Genomic DNA, 27622 nt, shown 5'->3' with positions numbered 1-27622 from the left:
TTTTACAATGTATTTAAACAAGGATAAGATGACAGACATGAGGAAGAAGATATTAAATTCTCATTTCAGTGCAGCGAATCAGGGAATTTCCTACACGGCTGTAGCTCTGGTGACTGTCTCATGGATTCAGTCAATCACTCATAAAGGACTTTTGCTCTGATATATCTATTTCCAGGAATACTGGAACATTGTCATTCACGGTACTTCATGGTGCCTGATGACATGACAGGCAGGTGGCCGCATGAACCAAAGCCCACATATCTGTGGCCTCAGACACTCTATGGCTCAGGGACATAGGCTTGCAGGGCATGTGTACCCAGCAAAAGTCACCCAATCTAAAGTATCTAGCACTTTTCTTTTACTTTTAAAATTCTAATGTGGGATTGTTCAAATAAGTGTATCCGTGTTGTAACATCATATTGAGCTGAGGGTTGGATTAAAACCTTCATCAATCCGATTACGACCTGTGGGCCGTACATCTGAGGCTCCAGTCCTAAAGTGTAAACGGTGACAGGTAATGACAGGCCTCACCTCGGGCAGGGAGGATGCTCTTCTCCTGGATACTGGCGTACAGCTGCAGCATCAGCTGTGGCGCCGAGCCCAGGAACGCCTGGATGATGGCAGAGCGTTTGGCAGCATTGCGAAAAGTAGCCAGCTTGCTCTCTGATTGGCTGATCTCCCTCCCCGTGGGCGTGGTCTGTCTTCCTGTCAGCTTGATCTTCCTGGACATGGTGAGGTATAGGGTGACCACCTGCATGAAACGGCTCTAAAATGGAGCACACCTGTGTTCAAAGCAGAACATGGAGACTAAAGGACGCATAAGTGGAAAAAAAGAAGGGAAACAAAAGGAGGAGAAGGGGGCCATGAAGAAGACAAGGGAGTTAAAAGGAGGAGAAAGGAGATAAAAGGAGGACAAGAAGGATACAAAGAGGACAAGGGAGTTAAAAGGAGGACAAGGAATATAAAAGGAGCACAGCTGGTGTAAAGGGAGGACAAGGGGGTTAAAAGGAGGACAAGGAATATAAAAGGAGCACAACTGGTGTAAAGGGAGGATAAGGGAGTTAAAAGGAGGACAAGGAATATAAAAGGAGCACAGGTGGGGTAAAGGGAGGACAAGGGGGTTAAAAGGAGGACAAGGAATATAAAAGGAGCACAGCTGGTGTAAAGGGAGGACAAGGGGGTTAAAAGGAGCACAACTGGTGTAAAGGGAGGACAAGGGAGTTAAAAGGAGGACAAGGAATATAAAAGGAGCAGGGGTGGGGTAAAGGGAGGACAAGGGGGTTAAAATCTAGACAAAATCGAGAAAATTAGTGATCACCCTGGTGACATTTTTAGCTCACTTCTGCCTGGAAGTATTTCACTAAAAGGTGTGGGAATAAAAATCATTTACATGATTAATAAAATCACCAAGGCTTAAATACATCTGTAAAAAAGAAAGAGAAAGAAATACCTCTCTGATAAATGAGAATATCTGTCCTTTATCACTTTTATTAAGTTAATTATTAATTACTTAATTATTTTGCATAATCACAAGGTGTGTTCTGTTGATGGTCAGTTTTTTTTTTTATCATGGGACAAAAAGAGTTTGTTCAGTGATTGTTTCTGGTAAAGACTGTTCAAACATACTGGGCCCACATTTGATATTTACTGGCATAGAGCTATGACCTCACTTGTTGAAATTCAGCACAATTGTGGAACGTTGTCTGTCTTTTTTTTGGGGGGGGGGGGGGATTTGTACACATTTCAGTTTTTGCCTTTGCCATGTAATTAACCAAGATTGAATGAAGTTTTTTTTTTTTTTGTTTTCCTATGGCACAAGAAAATAGGATCGTAACACACGTCTTCACTACAACCTCCAGATTTCCCCTTCTGTAATATCCATGACCAAAGTATTCAGCCTAAAGTTTAGAAAACCCCAGATGTAGAATTTACTGAATTCACCTGACTGTGCTGTTTTCTTTTCCAGGATTTCAATCAATTGTCTAATGTCCCTTAGTCAGCGGGAACAATTCTGTCATTGATATCTAGGTACAGTTGCAACAAATAGTATGTGAGCCCTTTGTCATTACCTGGTTGACTGAATTAATTGGTCATAAAATGTGATCTGATCTTCATCTATGTGTTATTCTCATATTGAAAACATCATTTAAAAACACAGTACAGGCTGGAAAAAGTAAGTGAAGAAATGGATTTAGTGACTGGTCGGACACTCAGCATTCCAAGGGACATAACACTGCTGGAACTTGTACACTCATAGAACTTGCAGCTATCACTGCATTTTTTAGTTATCAGAATTTATTCTGGGTTGCTTAAATAAGTGTTCCACTACATTTTCTCATCTTAGGTCATGTGTAAAGAAAGATCAACTGCAGGATCAATATAAATAAAAAATTAATGTAAAATTGAGCTAAATACTAATTTAAAAAAATCAGATCCACCTTTGTACGTATTGCTGTACATACACATCCTTCAGTCCTAGCATAGCAGGCGCTATCATTTCATATCAAAAAGCTTCTTTAACTTTATTATTCCCTTTTCGAATTATTAAGCAGTATCTAGTACATTGTTGGATGAATGAGTATTGTTCTTATTTCCATCATATTTTGTGTTGTCTGTGCTTGACATTGGAAGAGATATGATCTGATCTTTAAGTTATGTTAATGAACAAATTGGTTCTAACTAATAACACAAATTATTGTATTGGTCTTGTACATACAGAATACATCATTCAAAAGTGCAGTGTAGGCTGGACAAAGTGAATCAAAGGATTTCATATCTGGTGGAAGCTCCTTTTGGTAGCAACCAAGGGAGCAGGGAGGTGATGACAAGTCGGTGTTGGCGCTCCTTCTGATCGCCAGGCAACCAGTAGTAAGGCAGCCGGGCATACATGAAGGATGACAGGCAGAACGGCGAGCTGGACGGAAGGACGTCATGGGTAGTGGAGACGTCGCATGTAGCAGGGTGTGCAGGATATCGTGATAATTTGGGGTCTCCAGACGGCAAAACCCAGGAGGGGTAGGGGGAAAAAATATGCAATTAGTCAAAGTAGGGGAGACTATGGGCAGTGCTAACAGTTAGGTTAGCACTGAGATACGGCTATGGCAGCATAAGTAGGAGGGAGAGGCAGGTGGGAAGGCAGGCATGGGGAGTCCCTGAAACGTCAGCACTCCAATTCCACAAGGGGGTGTGAAGCTAGAGTGACAGCACTGACATTTCAGTCCATCCAAAGCCAATGGCACCAATGCCCACCCAGCTCTACACCTCACACTGCAGATCTAACTGGGGATGAGCAGTTAGCTCGATCTAGGACTAGAGTCCCTATAGGCTAGACTGAATAAAGTGTGTTTTTACAAAGCTATTATGTACCACGAAAAGTCACTTAATTAGTATATTCAGTTTTATTTACATAGTGCATTTTTGCAACATTACATTGAAAACCGTTGCTGTCTATAAACATTGATAAGGAATTAAACAAGAAACTTTGCAGATTGCAGCTGAGGAATGGCAACAGTCGAGCGCGCCTTGGTATAGCAGCGGTCCCCAACCAGGATTACTGTCTCACAGTTAACAGGCATGGTCTGTCATCCTCTGTCATGTGATTAGAAACGATGACGTCAACGGGCACTGCTGGCCCGGTCTCTCTGTGACAGCAGGCAGGATTACTGTCTCACAGTTAACAGGCATGGCCTGTCATCCTCTGTCATGTGATCAGAAACGATGACGTCAACGGGCACTGCTGGCCCGGTCTCTCTCTGACAGCAAACAGGATTATGGTCTCACAGTTAACAGGCATGGTCTGTCATCCTCTGTCATGTGATCAGAAACGATGACGTCAACGGGCACTGCTGGCCCGGTCTCTCTGTGACAGCAGGCAGGATTACTGTCTCACAGTTAACAGGCATGGCCTGTCATCCTCTGTCATGTGATCAGAAACGATGACGTCAACGGGCACTGCTGGCCCGGTCTCTCTGTGACAGCAGGCAGGATTACTGTCTCACAGTTAACAGGCATGGCCTGTCATCCTCTGTCATGTGATCAGAAACGATGACGTCAACGGGCACTGCTGGCCCGGTCTCTCTGTGACAGCAGGCAGGATTACTGTCTCACAGTTAACAGGCATGGCCTGTCATCCTCTGTCATGTGATCAGAAACGATGACGTCAACGGGCACTGCTGGCCCGGTCTCTCTGTGACAGCAGGCAGGATTACTGTCTCACAGTTAACAGGCATGGTCTGTCATCCTCTGTCATGTGATTAGAAACGATGACGTCAACGGGCACTGCTGGCCCGGTCTCTCTGTGACAGCAGGCAGGATTACTGTCTCACAGTTAACAGGCATGGCCTGTCATCCTCTGTCATGTGATCAGAAACGATGACGTCAACGGGCACTGCTGGCCTGGTCTCTCTCTGACAGCAGGCAGGATTACTGTCTCACAGTTAACAGGCATGGTCTGTCATCCTCCGTCATGTGATCAGAAACGATGACGTCAACGGGCACTGCTGGCCCGGTCTCTCTCTGACAGCAAACAGGATTATGGTCTCACAGTTAACAGGCATGGTCTGTCATCCTCTGTCATGTGATCAGAAACGATGACGTCAACGGGCACTGCTGGCCTGGTCTCTCTCTGACAGCAGGCAGGATTACTGTCTCACAGTTAACAGGCATGGTCTGTCATCCTCCGTCATGTGATCAGAAACGATGACGTCAACGGGCACTGCTGGCCCGGTCTCTCTGTGACAGCAGGCAGGATTAGTGTTTCACAGTTAACAGGCATGGTCTGTCATCCTCCGTCATGTGATCAGAAACGATGACGTCAACGGGCACTGCTGGCCCGGTCTCTCTGTGACAGCAGGCAGGATTACTGTTTCACAGTTAACAGGCATGGTCTGTCATCCTCTGTCATGTGATCAGAAACGATGACGTCAACGGGCACTGCTGGCCCGGTCTCTCTGTGACAGCAGGCACAGCGAAGGCAGTCAGCCACGTTGTGACTGAATAGGTGGCGACAGGGATGACAGTACTGGTAGAAGACCATCATGAAAGTCACAGCCAAGACGTAGCAAACCACCAGCTGGATCACAAGCATCGGTGCACAGATGTACTCGTAGAAGTCCGTCTTGAAAAAATACCACATGACAACCAGGAAGGTGTTCTCCGCAAAACGGAGGCTGTAATACATGGCGATCTGGACCCAGCTCATGCTCTTTTCAATCAGGTCCCGATGGGCCAGGTCCAGCTGGATTGCCGAGTAGCAGAAAGTGTTGATGCAAGCGTAGAGGAACGTAATCAGGCAGAGTGCAACTATGGTGCCAAACTTGCTGAGGCTTTTCTCCAGTGAGTCAGGAAGCGAGGCTCTCTTCTTCCAGAACAGCACCCAAGGTAGGGCAAAAAAGATGAGCAAGTTGCCGAGTCCAATGGGCACCACCCAGTACGTCAGTGCCGTGCTGAAGAGCACCAGTGCTGTGGTGCGGGTGGCGATCTCCAGCCCTCTCCACAGCACCATGCAGAAGTAGGCGCAAGGCTGCAGGCGGATTTTATAGTCGTCGTATTTGATCTGTATGGCTAAGACGTTGCAGACTAGGGTGCCATAGGTGATGGAGAGGAGATTTATGGTGATGAGGCACACTGGAAGAGACAAGCACAGGACAAGTGATCACAGGATGACCCACAGACAGCGTGAAGACACACAGGTGGCATGGCAGAAGAGCGCAGTAAACACAGGTCTCTGAAGGGAGGTAGCCAGCTAACCGACACCATGAAGACTTCCTTCTTCCTGTCCTCTCCTGCATGGTCTGCTGCCTGTGCCACGCTACTCATTCACACCATGGTTACCCTAAACCACGTGTGTCAAACTCATCCATCCATTTTCTGAAGCCATTTATCCTATTCAGGGTCGTGGGGGGTCTGTAGCCTATCCCAGGTGCTACTGTGGAAGGAAACCGAAGTAGCTGGAACAAACTTCATGGCGACATGGGGAGAACATGCAGACTCCACATGCATGGAGCAGCGGCCCAGGTCCCCGAGGTGTGAGGCGCCAGTGCTGATCACTGCACCACCGTGCTGCCAAAGTCAGACTCGTTTCTGTAATAAGCTAATGACACACTAACGACATTTATTATTCCTGATATATATAGGAATCACAATAGTGAGGTACATCGTGAACACAGAAACAGGCTGATCATAAATCACTGACTGAGGATAAACAGACTGCAATGCCTCATGCACACTGGGAGTGTCTTCTCCGATACAGGCTACCCTCACCAGAACATTCATTTTGCTGATCAAAACATGTGATTACCAGTATAATGCACGATTAACAATATATGGTGACAAACTGTGACGGTAAATAAAGTGAACTTCCCCTTTTTGCGATTTCCGTTACAGTGAGCTAGCCCTACAGCTGCCATGTATTCAACCAGTAGTGACAAACAAATAAAACACATAAAAGCAGGAGATGCACACTGTACCTGCAGCTGTATTCCTCGTCCTTCTTATGCTGCTAACGCATGAACTTTCTCAGGACATGTGATTCCTGCAGTTGTGACCTTACATGTCCTCACAAACTCACCATCAGCTGATGATGTGGATGATGTTGCTATTGCACAAGCACATCTTCTGGAGATTAAAAAAAATGTGTCTTGCATTTTTAAGCCAGCACTCCTCTGCTGGCTGGCCTGAAGCCTCTTTACATTCCCTGAATGTTCTTATGTTGCTCTTCTGGTCCCTAAATAGTTTCATTAGGTTCCTGCTTTGTTAGAAGCTGTTGTGTAGCTCCTGCTCCAGTCCTACTCACACCTGGAAGCTCAGCCGAGCCGCACTAAAGCCCAGTCGACTCCTTGATGACTTGAATGTTTGTAATGTACTCACTTGTATGTCACTTTGGACAAATATGTATGCTAAATAAGTAAAAATATGACATATACTGCCCCCAAGTGGCAAAACTAATAATAGTAGTTTATTTTTATATTTTTTACTTTTAAAATTCTAATGTGGGATTGTTCAAATAAGTGTATCCTGGTTGTAACATCATATTAAGCTGAGGGCTGGATTAAAACCTTCATCAATCCGATTACGACCTGTGGGCCGTACATCTGAGGCTCCAGTCCTAAAGTGTAAACGGTGACAGGTAATGACAGGCCTCACCTCGGGCAGGGAGGATGCTCTTCTCCTGGATACTGGCGTACAGCTGCAGCATCAGCTGTGGCGCCGAGCCCAGGAACGCCTGGATGATGGCAGAGCGTTTGGCAGCATTGCGAAAAGTAGCCAGCTTGCGCTCTGATTGGCTGATCTCCCTCTCCGTGGGCATGGTCTGTCTTCCTGCCAGCTTGATCTTCCTGGAAATGGTGACATACGGCTCCTCATTTTTGCCCGCCTGGAAGTATATCACTAAGGCCTCAATACACCTGTAATAAAAAAGACAAATCCCTCCATGAATGAGACTATCACATAATCATCTATCTGATTATTTCCCTTGAAATGAGCTCAGTCAATAAGTAGTTTCACCACTGTTATCAAGATAGGAAAGGAATGAAACTTTGGGCTGGACTGTCTTTCTCAAAGAATTATAAGCGTTCATGTTGTTTTCCTGTTTTTTAATTATCACCATCCAAAGAAAAAGAAACAAGTTCTTCTCAAATAAAAAAAAAAAATCAAGAAGCAAGTCGGTTCACATTTCAGTTACTATTTCAAGAAAAAAGCAGAATCTTCAATCACTGAAAAATCAACAATTATTTAATTCTACGATCTTAGACCCGAGGTAGCATGCAACAGCACTTCACTGCTTCAGATCACCTGCTGAGCTGCTGCTGAAGACGGTACTTTTGAATTTCTCTAGTAATGCATTTAGCTGCTGAAAAGTAGCTTTGTAAATAAGCAAGGTGTAAGTAAAAGAATAACTTTAATGCCAATAAATTCTCTTGTGACATGAATTTAGGCCCATGCAGGCAGGACAGGCACCAGCTTTTCTTATTTAATTACTGTAATGCACTACATTCATCACAAGTTTATTTTTTAACTCAAGTCAGGCACTGCCCTGTTTCAAAAACATAGGACATTTTTTGACTTTGCATCTGAACTAAAATGCAGAAAACACTTTATTTTGTATGTACAGTATAATGACAAACCAAAAAATTACATGTTTTTTCCAGGCAACATGACAGAAGGTTTGATACTTGATTTGGCTGATAAACCTAATGACTCAGTAGAGCATTGAACTCAGATCTGAGGTCTACACCATTTAACGACTGCAAACTGTAGATCTGTCATTCTCTGAGTACATTATAGAACATGCCTATTGTACACGGGCAAGTCTGCTCAGTGCAGCCTTTTCTGTGACATTTATTTAAGAGCAGAATGAGAACAGCCACAAAATGCAGTTTATATACATGCGCCATAAAACTCCTGCTTGGAGAACTCTAAACATCCACAGCTAAGAGCAGAGGATTGGCTGCCGTAGCTCAAACGGCAGGACAGTAAGAGCTGAGGATTGGCTGTCGTAGCTCAAACGGCAAGACAGTAAGAGCTGAGGATTGGCTGTCGTAGCTCAAACGGCAGGACAGTAAGAGCTGAGGATTGGCTGTCGTAGCTCAAATGGCAGGACAGTAAGAGCTGAGGATTGGCTGTCGTACAGTAGCTCAAACGGCAGGACAGTAAGAGCTGAGGATTGGCTGTCGTAGCTCAAATGGCAGGACAGTAAGAGCTGAGGATTGGCTGTCGTAGCTCAAACGGCAGGACAGTAAGAGCTGAGGATTGGCTGTCGTAGCTCAAACGGCTGGACAGTAAGATCCGCAGGATTCATGCCAAACAGAGATTTCAAAGGGCTACTGCACCTCCATGAACACATATACACCTCCCTCTCACACTTCGCATCACTCATTTGCTAATGTTTTTCATTCTATTTAAAGTTCAGTGCCACTTCCCTTTTAAGGGGTTTGCTTATATTTATTGAACTTAGGTTCATGGTTTGTTTTAAATGTGTTTTACAGGCCCTAGGCTCCACTACTCTGATGAGTAAATGAGTTGTCAGTAGATTAAAAATAATTATCAATTCATATGGACAGATTGTTGATGAGTTAAATTCATGGGCGTTTATAAACTATTACATGAAAGCTTATAAACCAAACTGAAGCATTTAAAGTGCATTAGTTTTTAGCTTAACTCCACAATGCACATTGCTTGCTGTTCCTACATTTATCAGCAAAACCAATAAAAAAAATTTGCATCTTCATTAATGAGAAATACTTTTAAACCCCCTCCCCCCCAAAATAAACCATATTTAACAAATATACATGTACTGTCCAGTGATATGCACCCTGTGACATATTTGGCTGTGGCCATAATGAAACACAGATGAACAAGAAAAAAATTATCTGATTAATGTTTCAGCCTTGAAGTCTAGCCGTTTATTGTAATCTTGTTAATTATCTTATTATTCTTAATACTAATATTGGAATAATCTTATTATCAGCATTCCACCTAATAAATTAACCTGATTTTAAAGTCTTCCACAAGCGCTAAAATAGTATTGTGTAGTTAACATTCATTTTAGAGAGATTCAAAAGCAAACCCAGTCACTATTAAGCCAAGAGGAGGTCAGTAGGAGAGCCAGACAGCTGTGCAAAAAATACATCCTAGTACTTTGCTAACCTTGTTAGTATAGCAGTTACTCTGCCTGCCTGTCATGTACGTGACTGGGAAAGGTCGGTCGGCTCAGCTTCTGTTCGCTGGGTTGAGTCCTGTGGTTGGCAGAATAGTCACATGACTTCTCGACCCTTAAGCAAGACTGCCAACTCCCAGGCCCTCGCAAGAAATCTTGCAGCAAATGTATCTTATTCCATTGTAAACCTAAAATTAGCCACATGAAAAGCGTTGGAGCAGTTTTCAATCCCTACAGTCTATTTGCAAGGTAATAAAATTGTCACATGCATGTAAATGTGTGTGCATGTGTGTGCAGGCTTATCTCGAGTTGAATATCTCACTCCAGCCAGCTGAACAAAGTTGGCAGCCCTGCTCAAGCATGCCCCTTACACAACCCCCCAACCCCGGAAAAAAGGGCTCCAACGATGGCAGTAAGGGGTGACACAGTGATTAGCACTGTTGCTTCACACATCTCGAACTAGGGTTCGAGTCTCTGCTAGGGTCCTATGTGGGTGGAGTTTGCATATTCTCCTCGTGTCATTGTGGGTTTCTTCTGAATACTCTGGTTTTTTGTCCAAAAACACACTGAGGTTAGTTGGAGTTGGCAAGTTGCACATAGATATGCATGTGTCAGTGTGAGGGAATGGGGTGTGAGTGTGCCCTGTGATAGTTTGGTGCCCCATCCTGGGATTTTCCCTGCCTTGCACTCATAGCCTCTGTTATAGGCTGTGCACCCCCACTCCAGGATTCACCCCCACCTGTATACGCATATGTCACAAAGGAGAGCAAGATACCAAATGTGAAAATTAAAGAATTCCTATGGACCTGTACTTATGCAAATTGTGCAAGAAGCATCATCTGTGATTGAAGTGGCTTTAATTTGTACAACAATGAATGCCATATTAGTCAATGAAGAGAATGACATACCCTGAGGCACTTCAAGTGAATTTCTTTAGTAGCACAAACTGGTAAATGTGAGTAATTGCGAGATTTTCCAGACCAGTGCTTGATAAGCAAGTCCTTACAGCAGGGGTGGGCAATCTTATCCGCAAAGGGCTGGTGTGTATGCAGGTTTTTGGAATAACCTGTAGGTCAGCTGTTCAAACCCAGGTGTGAGGACTCTTCAGCCAATCAGTCCTCTGATTAGTAATCTAATAAGGGAGTTGCAGCGAAAACCTGCATACACAGCGGCCCTTTGCGGATAAGATTGGACACCCCTGCCTTACAGCCTTGTGTGTAAACACGTCCTTAGTTCATGGTGTCACGGCAGTGGGCTGAGTTTTTACATGTGCAGAAATGTCCATATGTTCAAGTCCAAACACGTCCGGTGGAGCAGGATTTGAATCTGGTGATCGAACTTCAACTTTCATTCTCTCGTTCTTTTGCTACTATTTTTAAAGCAGTAAAAAAAAATTAGATCGCCATACCTGATAAGCGGTCCCAAAAGGAGGAGATGCAAACACAAGACCAGTGGACGGTCGCTTTCCAAGTCTCGATGGAGGAAAGTGAGTGTTAACTGTGTGAGAAGAGACGGCACCAGCATGAAGGTGATGGTGAAGCCCATCCAGAACCGGTCTTCGGTGTCGCTGTACATTTTGCAGAGCACCGCAGCGGTGACCAGCTCGGCGACATACAGTGCGGTCGCGATCACGACGCTGACCGGGGGGGGACCCTTATTAACGCCGGTAACATGCTCGAAGTTACACTCTTCTGCATCCTGGCTTTCTTTGTTAATGTTCTCGCACATTTCAAACGTTAAAGCTAAAGAACTGCAACGCTTCAATGTTTTTAAGCAAAAAAAATCAACACAAGTCGGTAAAAAATGACATGTATACCTCATATATATATCTGAAAGCTCCTAACTTTTCCATACCGCACCTGTCTCGACAAGGAACGATTAAGTAACTCGCTAAATAAACTGGTTTAGTGACTCAAAAGCTGTGTACGTTTCGCCAAAGCTACTATATTGTTCGCACATTTCTTGCTATAAAAATCTAATTTAAAATTACTGCATTTAATAGTTAAGTTGTAGCCCATGTTGTTGCGAAGCAAGACGAAAGTGATCAGAAGTGTCAGTAAACTCCACCCATCTACTGTTACAGTAGAGAAAAAGTTAAACAAATATGCTGAATGTTTCCTGGTTTGGAAGGACGGTCATTCATAGAGCGGAACGACGTGACGCCTTCTTTTAATAAATGCCTATGTTTCAGTATCGCTTTATACCAAATACGGCAAAAATAAGGGTATAGTGCATGATTTTTCATCGGCAGAAACGACATCGTTAAGGTCAAGGCATATTCATGTAAACGTTTGGTTTTATTATTGTTTAATTTTGTTTGATAGGGTTTATTTTTAAACAACAGGTAATAGTTGTGCCTCCATTATAATCTCACTCTGTCCGACGACTCCACACCCTATAAAGCAGACTGCGGACCGAAGCGCAAGTGAACAACTCGGACCCAGGAGATAATGCGCCTTACCAAACAATATGATTAATGTCAAAAGGCGCAGAAAATGCAAGACAGAGCCAACAACTTCGCACACAAATAACACACACACACACACACACACACACATATAGCACACACCAGGGGCGCCGTAAGGGGGAGGAAAGCTAGGACGATTCCAAGGGCCCCTGAGTGACAGGGGCCCTAAAAAATTAGGAAAATAACTGGATTGGTTTGGACTGGGGGGCCTAATATGATATGCTTTCATGGGGCCCAAAATCTCTAGCGGCGCCCCTGGCACACACACACACACACACACACACATAACACACATGCACATAACACACACACATAACACAGACACAAAACATTTTTTAGAGATTGCAGAACTTTATTCCAGTTACTCCCCGTTACTTATTTAATTAATCGTCCAGTGTATGATATTTGTAAAGATTCTTTGATTGATTATAAGAATCATAAATGCTTGGTGTTTCCACAATTTTGGCCACTAGTGTAACATTATTGCTATATATTGATGTCAATATATCGAAAGTTATTGTTAATTCATTAAAGATGATAAAATGCTGTTACATAACATTTGTTACTGAAAATTGTTCCTTTTTTGAACACAAAAACTGATGTGAACCTTTGACCAAAAAGTTTGAGAAGTGCAGCCCTGTGCCCTTGGCCTACCCCCCTCCACCATGCTCAGAGGGGAAGCACGTGAAAGGGGGCACATCGAAAGGGGGTACTTCGGTGGTTCGGGTAAAAGGGGCAGGTGCTCTGGAACCTGCACCCCCCACCACCCCGCACGTGCCTGATATTAACCATATAACCATATTATTTGACAAACATTGCAGAGGGCCAGGTTTAAAATGCCAAAAATGGAAATACAGTGATAGCCTTACCTGTTGTTCCTCCTGGCCGGATTTGTGTTTCTTGTAAGTTAGGGATGAGTGCAGATTGACGGACTGTGCACTTATAAGGTGAACAGTGAAGATGTGAGATATCTATATATAAACTAGAAGACAGTAACCAACACTGATCATGTGTTTCCTGTAAATTAATTTGCGCCATGTTATAAAGAAATGCCGACGGTCTGATAACATCTGAAAATCCTGTTCAGGCAGCTCAAATTCTGCTTCTGCATTTCTGCTGCCTGATGCTACTTAACCTTTATTCCTTTAGTTTTTGCTTCTGGACTTTGTGACAATTAGCACAAGGTCGGATTTTCCACATAAAATTCACTTTTTTTGGTTCTGTGAATTTCGGTTTGAGACTACATTATGCACACATATTCTTGTCAGGGTTGTTTTGGGTTTCTTGTTTATCTTCAGCTGGAGTTTAAGCCATAAATTCATTACCTTTCTGCATACAGGGTGAAGCTCATGAACTGTTTATATTCTCATGAGCTGTAAACTGTAGCCCCTCTCCTGCAGTTTCAGCTCTCTGCTAATGTTTATCTGTTTTATTATATATATTCTAGTACAGATTTTTAGCATGGTGGGAGCTCTTCACGTGACACACTTGCACCGCCTTGGAGACGTTTGTGGAAGATACGCCCTTCAGTGTTATGCTCCCATTCTTCAGCTCGTTGCTGTACCATTTATTTGCTTTCATTTCCACCTGTACCAGGTACTCTTTGGAAGCTTTTTTCCCCTGATTTCGTTAAGCCAGTCAGTCCAGATAAGGAATCAGCCAGGGGCATCAGAAGCATTTTGAATGTGGGGGGACACATTAGGCATTAAACTAATATTTTATGTTAAATGTGGGGGGGGGGGCAAACGAATAATTATGAAATGTGAGGGGGACACGTCGCCCATGGAATCAGCCAAGGGGCTTTGACGAGTGTGTGTTGGATCGACCGTGCACTTAAAATGCATCATGTATTGTTTTGGAGGGCTTGTGTTTTCTCAGTGTCACACGAAGGTTGCAGTGAGTCATAGGCGTGTCACAGCTCACAGCTTATTCACACAGAAAGTGAAAGATGGTGATCACACTGTGGCTGACACACTGCAACGTCTTCATAACCCTTCCAGAGAATGGAAAAGAGAACCTGACTGTACGGCTCTCTAACGTGATGAGGGCAGTGCCTGACGGCGGCCACATTCACGGCAAATTCACGGCTCACTCCTTGAAAATTTCATTTTGGTGTCAGATTTTTCAGTAAACTGGGTTTGCATTCATGTGCGTCACTGGTGTCTTTTCACAATGATGGACACAGCAATGTCTGTCTAGCTAAATAAACCAAGATAATAAATTAACATACGAAAATGGCTTAATGCTTCTTTAAAAATGCCTTCCCAGCCAGCTACTGCTGGTACTGAGCTTTTGCCGTTTAGCAACCATGATGGTGATGCAACTGCTAGTGAAACTAACTTTAGTGCTTCTTTGGCAAAGCCAACAGTTAGCCCACAGTCTATAACAGTCACTTCACTACTAGTTGCTGAGGATCGTGGGACAGACAAACCAAACAAAAGCAAAAATAATCACCCAAATTTCAAAGATGGTAGAAAAAGAACCTGTCGAGGATCTTTACTGTCCCACCCACCTCGGTTGACACCTCCCATCCTGTATAATACAGAACCCTAACTCCACCCCCCACCCTCTTGTGAAAATCTTGGGCCTGGTAGTTCATTTGTGTTCTGGCACTGACACTGAGGTGTATAAACGTTTTGGCTCCTAAAGTCTGAGGTCGAGTGGCAGCAGTCTTGACAAACAACAACAACAACAAATTTATTTTTGTATAGCGCATTATCACAACATTACATTGTCCCAAAGCGCTTTACAGCATCCCCACCCAAAGCCCCCAGTGAGTAAGCCATAGGCGACAGTGGCCAGGAAAAACTCCCTAGAAGGAAGAAACCTTGGGAGGGACCAGACTCAAAGGGGGAGCCCATCCTCCAGGGGCCGGCAGGGAGAGTCAAATACAGTTAAATCTGAAACACAAACGGGGAGCAGGGGGGAGATGACAAGCCGGTGCCACCACTCCCTCCAATCGCTAGGCAGCCAGAAGGCAGGGAGCGGGTCATACAAGGAAGATGACACAGGCAGAAGGACGAGCTGGACGCACGGTCGTCATTGGTAGTGGCTGTGTGAGGCTGGTGATTTTCTTCTGCTGAGCAAGGTGTTCAAAGACAGCTTTTGTGAAGCTCATAATGCAAACTGGCCCATCATCTGAGGGCACCATGACGCTGGCAAACGGCGTAATGCAAGTGACAACTCCCAACAGGAGATGCGTCTCCTTCGCCCCAGGAGATCAGTAACATATCTGTAGGCCTAAATGAAAGGCATACTGTTTAAAGATCTTAGTGACCAATTACACGGGGAGAGACATGAGTGCACTGCATGCACGCAAACATAGCCTGCATGTATAAATACTCTAAACAAACACATTAAGGCCAGTGAGGGGGGGGGGGTGGTACTTCCTCCAGCTTCTGCGGCTGAGAGAGCTCATGTTCTGTTAACATGGTAACTCCACTGTTTTGCTAAGCCAGAGCGGCCTCTGCTTTGTTTCGCTGAACTAGTGCGGCCAGCACTTTGTTTCACTGAGCCTGGGCGGCCGCCGTTATGTTTCGCTGATCCAGAGCGGCCGGCACTTTGTTTCACTGAGCCTGGGCGGCCGCCGTTATGTTTCGCTGATCCAGAGCGGCCGGCACTTTGTTTCACTGAGCCTGGGCGGCCGCCGTTATGTTTCGCTGAACCAGAGCGGCCGGCACTTTGTTTCACTGAGCCTGGGCGGCCGCCGTTATGTTTCGCTGAACCAGAGCGGCCGGCACTTTGTTTCACTGAGCCTGGGCGGCCGCCGTTATGTTTCGCTGAACCAGAGCGGCCGGCACTTTGTTTCACTGAGCCTGGGCGGCCGCCGTTATGTTTCGCTGGACCAGAGCGGCCGGCACTTTGTTTCACTGAGCCTGGGCGGCCGCCGTTATGTTTCGCTGGACCAGAGCGGCCGGCACTTTGTTTCACTGAGCCTGGGCGGCCGCCGTTATGTTTCACTGAGCCTGGGCGGCTGCCGTTATGTTTCGCTGAACCAGAGCGGCCGGCACTTTGTTTCACTGAGCCTGGGCGGCCGCTGTTATGTTTCGCTGAACCTAGGGTGACCAGATAATCCATGTCAGGGAGGACACTTTGAGCTACTTCGGGTTTTACAAACTACTTTCAAATTGAAAGGCTCCTGTGCTCGGCTAAATAGTTCAGCTCTTCTTGTGCTTTGACTGGTTTGTTTCCTTGACTGAAAGGCTCATCAAGCTGTTTCACATTAGCATTAGTGACACATGCATGATTATAGGAGACTGACCAATCAGCACACAGTAAGAGCTCAGTGCTCAAGTGAAATCCGGGTCCTTTTAATTGAAATGGTAATTTACAATTCCTGTCCTAGCTCAGAGTGTCCTCCCTGACATGGATTATCTGGTCACCCTAGCTGAACCAGAGTGGCCGGCACTTTGTTTCACTGAGCCTGAGTGGCCGCCGTTATGTTTCGCTGAGCTGGGCGGCCTCTGCTTTGTTTTGCTGAGCCATAAATTAAAAAAAACTATTAATATTAATAAATTTTCCCAGCTCTAATTTATGTATTTACTAGGGCTGTCAAAATTAACGGGTTAACGCGGATTAATCCATTATCATGATTAATCTGATAAATTTTTTTTACTCAATTAACCCATCTGCAGCGCCGAATGACTGAAAATCCATGAAATGTCTTTGTCAACCCATTTCGGGCAGATTTGGTGCGTTCCATTTGCCCTGGGAGGCTGGGAACTTGTATTCCGAGTCGGATTCCGAGTTTTGAAGCCGGAAGTGACGACATGCGTGCTCCTGTTTCTTGGAGACACGAGAAATGTCTCGGAGCAGCACAGAGGATCCATGCTGGCTGCGCCTTTTATCAACAGAAGGGAAAGTTGTAGTTTTATACTGTTTAAGCACTACTTCTCATTTGTGGCTCATTAAATCGGTCGCACACACTATGCCGTCCAACTTAAATGTGGACGTATTGCTACGGAGTTTTATACGAAAAGCACCGCGCGTAATGTGTTATCAACTGATATTGCTAACAATGGCAATTAACTGGGCTAGAATCAGATTTCATGATTAGTCGGATTATTTGTCGGATTTACGGTAGTTCGGGCTAATTGTAAGTGAATGAAGATAAAGACCATTTAAACTGAGTTACCTTAAATCCAACAAGTTGTCCAGCTAACCAGAAAATCTTGCTTTTTGATATGGGTCCTTGGTATTGCACTTCTGTGGCAGATGGATTGCATCCGACTCGTATTCAAGATGTTCAATAAACATGTTAGGTGCATATATATTCCCTTTTTTCTTGAGTTTGTTTGCTCATGCAAAATGAAATGTGATTAATATAGATTAAAAATGAATTATATTTAATCGTGATTAATCGAAATTAATTCACAGCAACCCTGTGATTATTCTGATTAAAAATTTTAATTGTTTGACAGAACTAGTATTTATATATCTATATATTTAATTGTGTGCAAAGACAAAAATGATCTCATCATATTTGAGTTCCCGTATAATGTAGTGAAAGTATAAGAGAGTTATATATCTTATCATATTAGTCAGTCAACCGCGTGTCTTGGCACAGCCTTGGTAATCTCCGGTGTGGGCTTTTATGTTTTAAAAAGACATTGGTCTGTGAAACAAAAGCTAGAATTGCTTTCTTTTGAAGTATGTTTGCAATTTTTGAATTTAGTCTAGGTAAAAAGAAAACAGTTGCATTTAAAAGATGTTTCTAATTTCACTAACAGGATCTCAAAATGAAATGATCCAACAGTTTCTGTTGCCATCACTCATTGAAAGCAGCATGAGACAGCACTGGTTTGAAGTTAGCCATTACACTGCAGTCAGCAGGACCACAGAACTGGAGCAGCATGAGACAGCACTGGTTTGAAGTTAGCCATTACACTGCAGTCAGCAGGACCACAGAACTGGAGCAGTATGAGACAGCACTGGTTTGAAGTTAGCCATTACACTGCAGTCAGCAGGACTGCAGAACTGGAGCGGCATGAGACAGCACTGGTTTGAAGTTAGCCATTACACTGCAGTCAGCAGGACTGCAGAACTGGAGCAGTATGAGACAGCACTGGTTTGAAGTTAGCCATTACACTGCAGTCAGCAGGACCACAGAACTGGAGCAGCATGAGACAGCACTGGTTTGAAGTTAGCCATTACACTGCAGTGAGCAGGACCGCAGAAATGGAGCAGATGTTGTTCATTGACATGTCACTCTCCCAGTTAATAGTTCTTCTAGATATCAAATCTAATACAGAAAATAAGGGATTTGTCATTATCTTTTAAGATTATTATAGTGTTCATATATTATCATCTACGGTGCTCATAGAAAGTCTTGTTTAATACACTTGGTACACTTGTTTAGTTCAGTAAAAAAAATGCAAACTTATTATTTTAATACAAAAATCATTACTTTAATAATTTGTGTGTGTGTGTGTATATATATATATATATATATATATATATATATATATATATAAACCCTATAGATATAATAACATTAGAATCAACAAGTAGTTTTAAAGTAAAACATTCAACTATGAAACTGAAACCCAAATTACAGTTCTAAAGGCTTGTCTGACTTAATAAGTCCAATGACAAGCAGTCTCATTGGGTGCTTTTAAATTAGCGATACCTAACACCTTACAATAGCATAAAACACCAAACATTTATTTGTAGTATCCCTTTGGGAGCCAGTGACTACAATTGCAATTAGCAACAAAATGGCAAAAACAAAACTGAATGATTCCGTCAAAAAAATTGTGACACTTAATAAAAAGATAATGTTTGCGTGGCAGATATGTGCAGATATAGTATGTTAAACATTGCTCACTCGGTATAAATAAATTTGCAACATTATTACAGAATAAAGCAAGCGTCCCCAGACTTCCAGTGAGCGCTGTATTTCCCTGTATGCTTTTTGTATTTTCCAGCCATTGTAATCTGATAAATGCCACTTGACGTGACAAACAACTTACCAGATAGCGCTGCTCCATTATAGAAAGTGACCAAACATTGGTGAAGTTTACTAGGTTAACTATTGGGGACTGTAGTTCCCTCCTGAGATAAGATGATTAACTGATAAAGTAAGTAGAACATTATTTCCCATGATGCACTACCTGATGAGGTGACTCTGGGATTAAGGGAATAATACAAAACTGATTAGTGCCTGTCAGGCTTTTGTAAAACGAGACACATCAGGCAAATCAGGACAACTGCATGGTTAATGATTTCTTACTGTAAGTACCCTACAATTCTTACTGCGAATAAGTTTTGCACAGTTAATTTATTTAGTTTTCCTTATAATTTTTGTACACGTAAGGTAATTCTGAGCAGCCATGTTTTCTAGCAGGATTAGGATTATGCAGCGGCTGCCAGGGAATAAAGGACAGAATGCCTGCATGTTTCAGGCTGAAAATGAAAGCAGCTAACAGCTAAATGCTCCTTCATTCTCACTCAGCATAATTATACGGAATCTGTCTTCCTTGTTTTACTGCCATAGATAGCAATTATTCGGTGAAAAGGAAAAAAAATGTCCTGTTTATAAAAACTGAGCTGCATTCACTATACTTCTATGTATGTTTGCTGATGAGCTGTTGATAAGGCCATTTCTGAGGTTAGTGCGCTGAAAGATAAACAGACAACAAACTGACTGCGTTTTAGTAGATGACAGTCCCTGAGCACATGGACAGGGTGTCTGTCTGAGATAGATTATCTACAAATAGCTGCATCCTTCCTGTGCTCAGCTGTGTCTCATAAGAGACTCTCTGCTTTGGGAGCTTTGGGTCTTCACACAGAACATGAATTTACCCTCTATATCACTGTCTTCTCAAACTTAAATATTTTTGTTACATTGTTTAATATACATAAGTGAAGAATTGCCCATTTCAGGCATCTGTTACATACTGTTTGAAAGTATTTGTTTTAATGGCAATTATTCAGACACATTCAGACAAATATGCTGTCATTTCAGGTTTGAAATGCTGAAGTAGTATTAATTTGTGGAGAACATGACAGATAAGTGCCAGACTGTGGCGACAGCTGGAATTAGGCATGGCTGCTGTCTTTCCACAGGTACAAGCTGAAGAGAAGATGGTCGCTGATGTGCGGCTCACACCTCAGCATGTTCAACCTAATGAGCAGCTGCTGCAACTGGATCACAAAATTACAGCAACCTGTCAGGTGGGGGCGATCGTGTGACCCAGTGCTGAAGAACAGAGGATTTCTCTTCTTCATTTTCAGCTATTCTGTACAATCCATTATGGACAGTCAGGAGGGTTACCACCCATGTCAGGACACTTTGAGCCAGGGTAGTATATGTAATCTACGTAATCTACCATTTCAATTAAAAGGACCTGGAATTCACTTAAGCACTGAGTTCTTGCTGCATGCTGATTGGTCAGTCTCCTACAATCATGCACGTGTCACTAATGTTAATGTGAAACAGCTGGAGTCTTTCAATCAAGGAACCAAACCAGTCAAAGCACAAGAAGAGCTGAACTATTTAGCCAAATGCAGGACTCTCTCGGTTTTAAAAGAGCTTGGAAAACATAGCTAAGTGTTCTCACAGACAACCATTTGCTGGTAACCCTAATAGTCAGTATATACACAGCATTGTTGCTTCACATCTCCAGGGTTGGGGTTTGAATCCCATGTCTGCTTTGTTTGTGTGGAATTTCTATGTTCATCCAAAGTTGCACAATCCCCCTCTCCTATAGTCTGAAAGCCTACGGTTAGTTGAATTCGTGATCCTACATTACATTTAGTGTGTGAGTGTGTGCTGTGATGGTCTGGCATCCCATCCAGGGTGTCCCCTACCTTGTACCCTGTGATGGACTGGCATCCCATCCAGGGTGTCCCCTGCCTCGTACCCTGTGATGGACTGGCATCACCTGTTGTCCTGTACTGGAAAAATGCCTGATATGTAGATGGAGCAAATGGATGGATGGATGGAAGGAAAAATATAACATCAAAAGCAAATTTGCTTCACTTCCATCCATCCATTGTCCAACCCACTTATCCTACTGGGTTGCAGGGGGTCTGGAGCCAACCCTGGATGGGGGGCCAGCCCAGCACAGAGCACACTCACACACCATTCACACACCATTCACACACACATGCACACCTATGGTCAATTTAGCAACTCAGTAACTCAATTAGCCTCAGCATGTCTTTGGGGGGAAACCAGAGTACCTGGAGGAAACCCCACGACGACACGGGGAGAACATGCAAACTCTACACACATGTGACCCAGGTGGAGACTTGAACCCAGGTCCCAGAGGTGCGAGGCAACAGTGCTAACCACTGCACCACCATAATTTGCTTCACTTAATACTATAAAATGCAAACTTGTGGATTATACAAGATATGTGCTCCTTACCTCCCCAATATAAGCTGATTCTGTCATCTACAGGAAAGTCACAGTGCTAATGGTCGGCCTTGACAATGCTGGCAAAACCTCCACTATAAGAGGCATTTTGAAAGGTAAAAAAAACAAACATATACCTGTATTTTGGACATGTGACTGAGTGTTTATGTACTGGGATCATGTGACTGAGTGTTTATGTACTGGGGATAGCACTTCAGCCATGATGACTTAAGTATTTCTTACCTGGTCACCAGCACCTCCACGGGACCTGGGCCCCACCAGTGGATGCGTACGCACTGAGCTGAGAGTGGACAACTTTCTAGTGACCTTGCTGGATGTCGGAGGTGGTCGAGAGAGTCGTGGAGCCTGGAGGCAGCTCTGTGGAGAAGCCCATGGGATTATTTTTGTGGTCGATTCTAGCGATGGGCAGCGGGTTCCTGAAGCCAGGGGGCTTCTTACAGATGTGTTACAGCAGGCCAGGGTAGCAAGGAAACCCCTTTTGCTGTAAGGAATGAAAACAATAAACTGATATTATCAGGAATCAAGTCAACCAGACGCTGATATTTCATATGAATTATGCTAGAAAAGGATGTAAAATATCTCCTAGGTTCAGTATAATTCAATTTTGTTTTTTACTCCTTCAGTGGTTTTAGTGCCTTTTGATTCCCCAGATCCATAACTTCAATAAAATTAGCAAAATATGACAAATTTATAGAATAAATTCATCATACGATTGCTGACGTGTAATAGTTGTATTCAGTCTAAAAGAGTGAACAATGGTGTTTTTTTTCAGGCTGGCCAACAAGCAAGACAAGATGGACGCTCTTCTGGTCAGTGACCTAATGGAGGCCCTGTCACTGGAGAAACTGGTCAACCAGAGCCGATCGCCCTGTCACATTGTGAGAGTTGCACTGGTGGCTTATGCTTTATAGATAAAAGAACAGTGTAACAGAGTACTGGTCATTCTGGGAGGAGTGGGTGTGTAGCATTTATAATCATGTTTATGCTTAAGCATTTTTTAGTGAAGGCAGGACACACACTTATAAATATAAATAAGAAAGATGAATGATACTGGTCTCCATAATACATTATGAAGCTGTCACTAGAGTGTAATTTCTCACCCTGTACTACAGGAGCCCAGCTCCGCACTGGTGGACGTGCGCAGGTGGACCGACAGGAAGACCTTGAGAGGCCTGCGCTGGCTGCTGCGAGCCGTCAGCCTGGACTACACCGACCTGTGTGCCCGCATCGCCAGGGACAGCAAGCGTCCCGCGGAGCGAGAGGAGAGGGAGAAGCGAGCGGCAGCTGAGAAAGGGCCCCGCAGGAGCCCAGAGGAGCAGTGAGCGGCCCTGCCACTGACTCATCTACCCCATTTTGGTTCATGGGTTTCAGAATGTGGGCAGAAGTTGTGAAAAAGTGTGTATCTGTGCAGGACTAACACCAGCAAGAAACACCTGCAACACGGCGAGGACCTTACTGGCAAAGAGAAAAAAATGACAAAGAAAAGCACTGGTGGAAAACAGCATCCCATTCAGAACATCATGAAAGCGGTTATTCCATTTAAATTCCCTTTGAAGTGTTTTTAACAAAGTGATTCCTGAAATAAATGGTTATCGACATGAGCAGAACTTGGGGGGAATGACAGTTCAAAATCTGTAATAGTGGATATAACCAATTTGTGCATGTTTTCATGTTTTGTTACCCTGATACTTTTGTAGGAGAGAAGCCTGAAAAAGAATATGAAGGAAAATCAGGTAAAGATCAGAGATGCTGTGAACAGCAGAAGGGCAGCAAGGAGGAAATGGGGTGAGGAAGAAGAGGAGGAGGAGGTGAAGGGAAGGGCTGAGATCGGGCAGAGGGGTGACACAGAGGAGACATCAAGTGGTGCCCTGGTTCCGAAAATGCGTGGCAAGACAAAACGAAAAATGAAGATAGTGATGAAAGACACATTGGTGCTTCCTGAATCAGAAAAGAAGGAGGAGCCCCGTGCAAAGAAAGGTGGCATTCCAGTCCGACAAGATGCCGTCTGTCATATTTATGTCTGCCCTGCATCTTCAGCAATTTCTGCAATTTTTCTTTAGTGTTCTCAGCATAATACTCTTCTGATTTCTGTTCATGCAGGTGAGGTCAGAAGTAAAAAGAAGAAAAAGTCAGTAAATGTAAAGAAGAAAAACAAAATAAATTCGGAAGGTGTGTCTGCTGCATATTCACAGCCGGTTGACCTGTCTGCCACGTTCGGTAAGTTGCATTTTACAGGATATAACATGAAAGTCAAAATATTACATAAGAATAATTACATTTGTTCTAAATTAGGTAAAACTACATAATAATGCAGGTGTGACAGATGATTGTATTCATTATCTCACTGGACTTTCTTTTCTCTCTGTTAGACCTCTACAGGAAGGCTATATTAGCTCTGAAGGCCCACCCAGAGCAGAATAAAGGAGGCTCCTCCTGCTGAGCCCTCACTGCACTGCAGCCTGTGATTGTGCTGCATTAAGTAACACATAAACTCCTACCCCATGCTCTGCAGTTACACTGCACTCTCTTCTCCTCCCTCCTGCTGAGCCCTCAGTGCACTGTACCCTGTGATCCTGCTGCATTAAGTAACACATAAACTCCTACCCCATGCTCTGCAGTTACACTGCACTCTCTTCTCCTCCCTCCTGCTGAGCCCTCAGTGCACTGTACCCTGTGATCCTGCTGCATTAAGTGTGATTTTCTATGTGCACACAGCTGATGTGTTAACACCCCCACTCACTATTGCATTCTATTTAAACAGGTCTTCTTAAGTTGTTTTGATTACTTTAAATGTCAGTGCTGTTTACAGTGTGTGTTTATATATCTTAAGAACTATTCCCTCAGTGTAGAGGTTTCCAGAAGCAAGGTGTTTCATTTGTACATCAAAGTCATTCAGTCTTTGTTGTCTATTGGACAGAGGAAGGACATTAGCATCAAAGCACAGAACGTTCCTGTATGCAGAATGTGATCTCTTTACAACCAAGTACCTTTCATGTTACAGTACCGGTCAAATGTTTGGGAAAACCTGCTTTTTAATGAATCTGTTTCTAGTTTAGCCATGTTATTCATCTCATAGGCCGCGAGACAATGAAGTAATATATATCATTATAATATAAATGAAATATTACTGAGAGAAGTGTTCAACAACTCAAAATTTTAGACTCTTCAAAACAGCCCCCTTTTGCTTTGATGACAGCATTACAATCTCTGACATTCTCTCAACCAGCTTCCAGATGTAGCCACCTGGAATGCTTCTCCAATGGTCCTGAAGGAGTTTCCACAAGTTTTGGGCACAAATTGGCTACCTTACTCATCACAAAACAGCTCTATAGCATCTAGGTTGGGGGGGATTTTGGGGGCCAGGTCATTTGTCACAGCATTCCATCTATCTCCTTATTCACTAGATAATACTTACTACATTACCCTAAGATGTGTTTGGGGCATTATCTTGATAAATTAAATGATGGTCCAAGATAGGATACCGTGTTATTGCAAAATCCTGCCTTCAATTTTATATAAATCTCCAACAGCACCATCAGTGAAACAGTCCCACACCATTATATTACCTCACTGTCCCACACCATTACACTGCCTCACTGTCCCTCACCATTACACTGCCTCACAGTCCCACACCATTACACTGCCTCACAGTCCCACACCATTACACTGCCTCACTGTCCCACACCATTACACTGCCTCACTGTCCCACACCATTATATTACCTCACTGTCCCACACCATTACACTGCCTCACTGTCCCACACCAATATATTACCTCACTGTTCCACACCATTATACTGCCTCACTGTCCCTCACCATTACACTGCCTCACTGTCCCACACCATTACACTGCCTCACTGTCCCACACCATTACACTGCCTCACTGTCCCACACCATTACACTGCCTCACTGTCCCACACCATTACACTGCCTCACAGTCCCACACCATTACACTGCCTCACTGTCCCACACCATTATACTGCCTCACTGTCCCTCACCATTACACTGCCTCACTGTCCCACACCATTACACTGCCTCACTGTCCCACACCATTACACTGCCTCACAGTCCCACACCATTACACTGCCTCACTGTCCCACACCATTACACTGCCTCACTGTGGGGCCAAACATGCTGTCATCCTCAGTTCACCTTTTCTGCATATCACAAACACATAACGATTGGAGCCAAAAATTTTCAAAGCAGATTTCCATTGTTCTAATATCTGTATTTTTTTGCCCACCCCAATCTTTTCTTCTTATCTACATCCTTCAGAAGTAGTTTGTTTGCAGCAATTCCGGCATAATGGTGTAGAACACTGAGGATAAAGACCAGATTCATGTAATGAGCAGTTAGGATAGTTTGGATAGTTTGATGGTTTTGCCCACTGCAGCTGGAGACACTGCCAGGCATTTTATTAATTCATTGACCATCATTTCTTAAAATAATTATGGATGGACATTTTTCTTTGTTAAGCTTTTCTTGTCATATTATTGATTATTAAAACAAGAAAGCTATTTTACAAACAGGGCCATTGGTATTCACTGTACCTAATCACAACAAAAATGATTATTTCCAGTGTTTAGATCATGAAAGATGGTATTCAGTATAATATATAGTAATTATGGCACCTGTAATTATCTAGCACTTTCTTTGCTTGCTAAGATTTTGTACCTATAATACATTTCAAGATACATGTGAAATGTTGGCTTGAACAAACTTTTTTCAATAAAAATATTTGTTTTGGAAAAACAGTTTGCATGGACATGAAATTGATTATATTCATGCAAAAGTCTGTTAAGTTAAACGGCTGTACGACAGATATGTGTGTGTGTGTGTATATATATATATATATATATTATTATGCAAAGGAAAAAAGAACGTCTCCATAGTGACTGCTTATTGAGTTATCTGTCATTTTCACTTTCTTCTTTCTTTTTTTAACAAAAATGTTTTCTGTATAAATGACATCCAGGTGGTGTAACTTATAGAATTTCATAATTAAAAAAATTTGTTCCACATAATTTTGAACACTCTTTAAAAAGTATAATCATTTATAATAATCTAACTATAAAATGAATATAGAAATGCAATTATACTGATTGAATGGATTATATACAGTATATAGTTTTCTCTAATGCGCTTGTTACGCTGGTTGCTAATATATATATATCCTTCCATCCATCCATTATCTATACCGCTTCATCCATCTGGGTCGCGGGGAAGCCATATATATCTAAAGAAAAACTCAAATATATATAAAGAAAACTCAAATCCATCCATGTTCCAATATTCAGCACGTGGTCGCGAGGACACCGCTATCAATACGGAATAACGTTGCATTGCTATGCTAATGCCGCCACCTATTGGTGAAACTTGTGCTACTACAGAGACGCCAAGACCGTTTAGATGCGGTAATTTATCCAAGATACAAACAGGGGGGTATTCCACGAAACAGGATTAAGGGAAAGTCTCGCTTATTTCGATAAGTCTGTCTTATATAAGTGAGAATTCCGTTCCATCAACGTGTCTTAAATGAATCCCCGCTGAATTACCATGGTAATTTATACCTACGAACAAGTCTGCTCCGGACCAGGTTAACTGTCTCGCTTGATTAAGCGTTGTCTCAAAGAACGATTACATCTTTGTATTTTTCATACAACTCCATCAGCAGCGTTTGTCCCGTGGAAGGAAAGAAACACCGCTCTCGTTTTACCGGCTTTCCGACTCATTTGGTCGATCTATCGTTCATCCATTTATTTGGGCTTCTTAAATGTCGCGGGTGTGCGCACTAAGTGAGACTATGCAAGTCTGTCTTGAATGATCCTTAATTAGTTCAAACTGAACTGCGTTCGTGGAACGACATGAGGCTAATTTTAGAGATGGAGCTAAGTTGAATCTGACTTTTTCGGAAAAGTCTGCCTTTCTTTAGCTACTTTCATGGAATACCCCCCAGGCCTTAGTAGTAAGGAATTAAAAATAAAACAATGATACAAAAACAATAATGTGTATAACGGCTAAAGAAAAGAATAAAGAAAGAATAATAATTCAATGGATGGATCTTTTAACAATGTCAGTCAGTGACACCTGGCGTCACTCACTAACACCGTGTCTGCCAT

At 43.2% G+C, this 27622-nt stretch overlaps 2 protein-coding genes across 3 annotated transcripts; one reads left to right on the top strand and one right to left on the bottom strand.

Annotated features, from left to right (window-relative positions):
• Positions 1-3383: 3383 nt before the first annotated feature.
• Positions 3384-11870, bottom strand: LOC111833664 (endoplasmic reticulum membrane adapter protein XK-like). The gene is made up of 3 exons (XM_072702238.1): positions 11064-11870; positions 7144-7403; positions 3384-5625 (listed from the first exon to the last, which is right to left on the bottom strand). Exons 1-3 carry the CDS (start codon positions 11474-11476, stop codon positions 4859-4861), a joined length of 1440 nt encoding a protein of 479 aa, XP_072558339.1. The 5' UTR covers positions 11477-11870; the 3' UTR covers positions 3384-4858.
• Positions 10836-26188, top strand: arl13a (ADP-ribosylation factor-like 13A). 2 transcript variants are annotated; one of them, XM_023792177.2, is made up of 10 exons: positions 10836-11141; positions 20190-20297; positions 21529-21599; positions 21738-21987; positions 22277-22382; positions 22617-22822; positions 22916-23033; positions 23202-23481; positions 23605-23721; positions 23874-26188. In XM_023792177.2, the coding sequence occupies exons 2-10, from the start codon at positions 20218-20220 to the stop codon at positions 23942-23944; spliced, it is 1299 nt and encodes a 432-aa protein (XP_023647945.1). In that variant the 5' UTR covers positions 10836-11141; positions 20190-20217; the 3' UTR covers positions 23945-26188. The 2 variants fall into 2 exon arrangements, with proteins under 2 accessions (XP_023647945.1, XP_023647944.1); XM_023792176.2 differs by lacking the exon at positions 10836-11141 and adding an exon at positions 11187-11321.
• The last annotated feature ends 1434 nt before the right edge of the window (positions 26189-27622 follow it).

Source organism: Paramormyrops kingsleyae, chromosome 18, assembly GCF_048594095.1.
Source record: "Paramormyrops kingsleyae isolate MSU_618 chromosome 18, PKINGS_0.4, whole genome shotgun sequence".
Taxonomy (NCBI): Eukaryota; Metazoa; Chordata; class Actinopteri; order Osteoglossiformes; family Mormyridae; genus Paramormyrops; species Paramormyrops kingsleyae.
The sequence above is the reverse complement of the archived record's forward strand: the minus strand, read 5'-3'. Positions and strand labels throughout refer to the sequence as shown.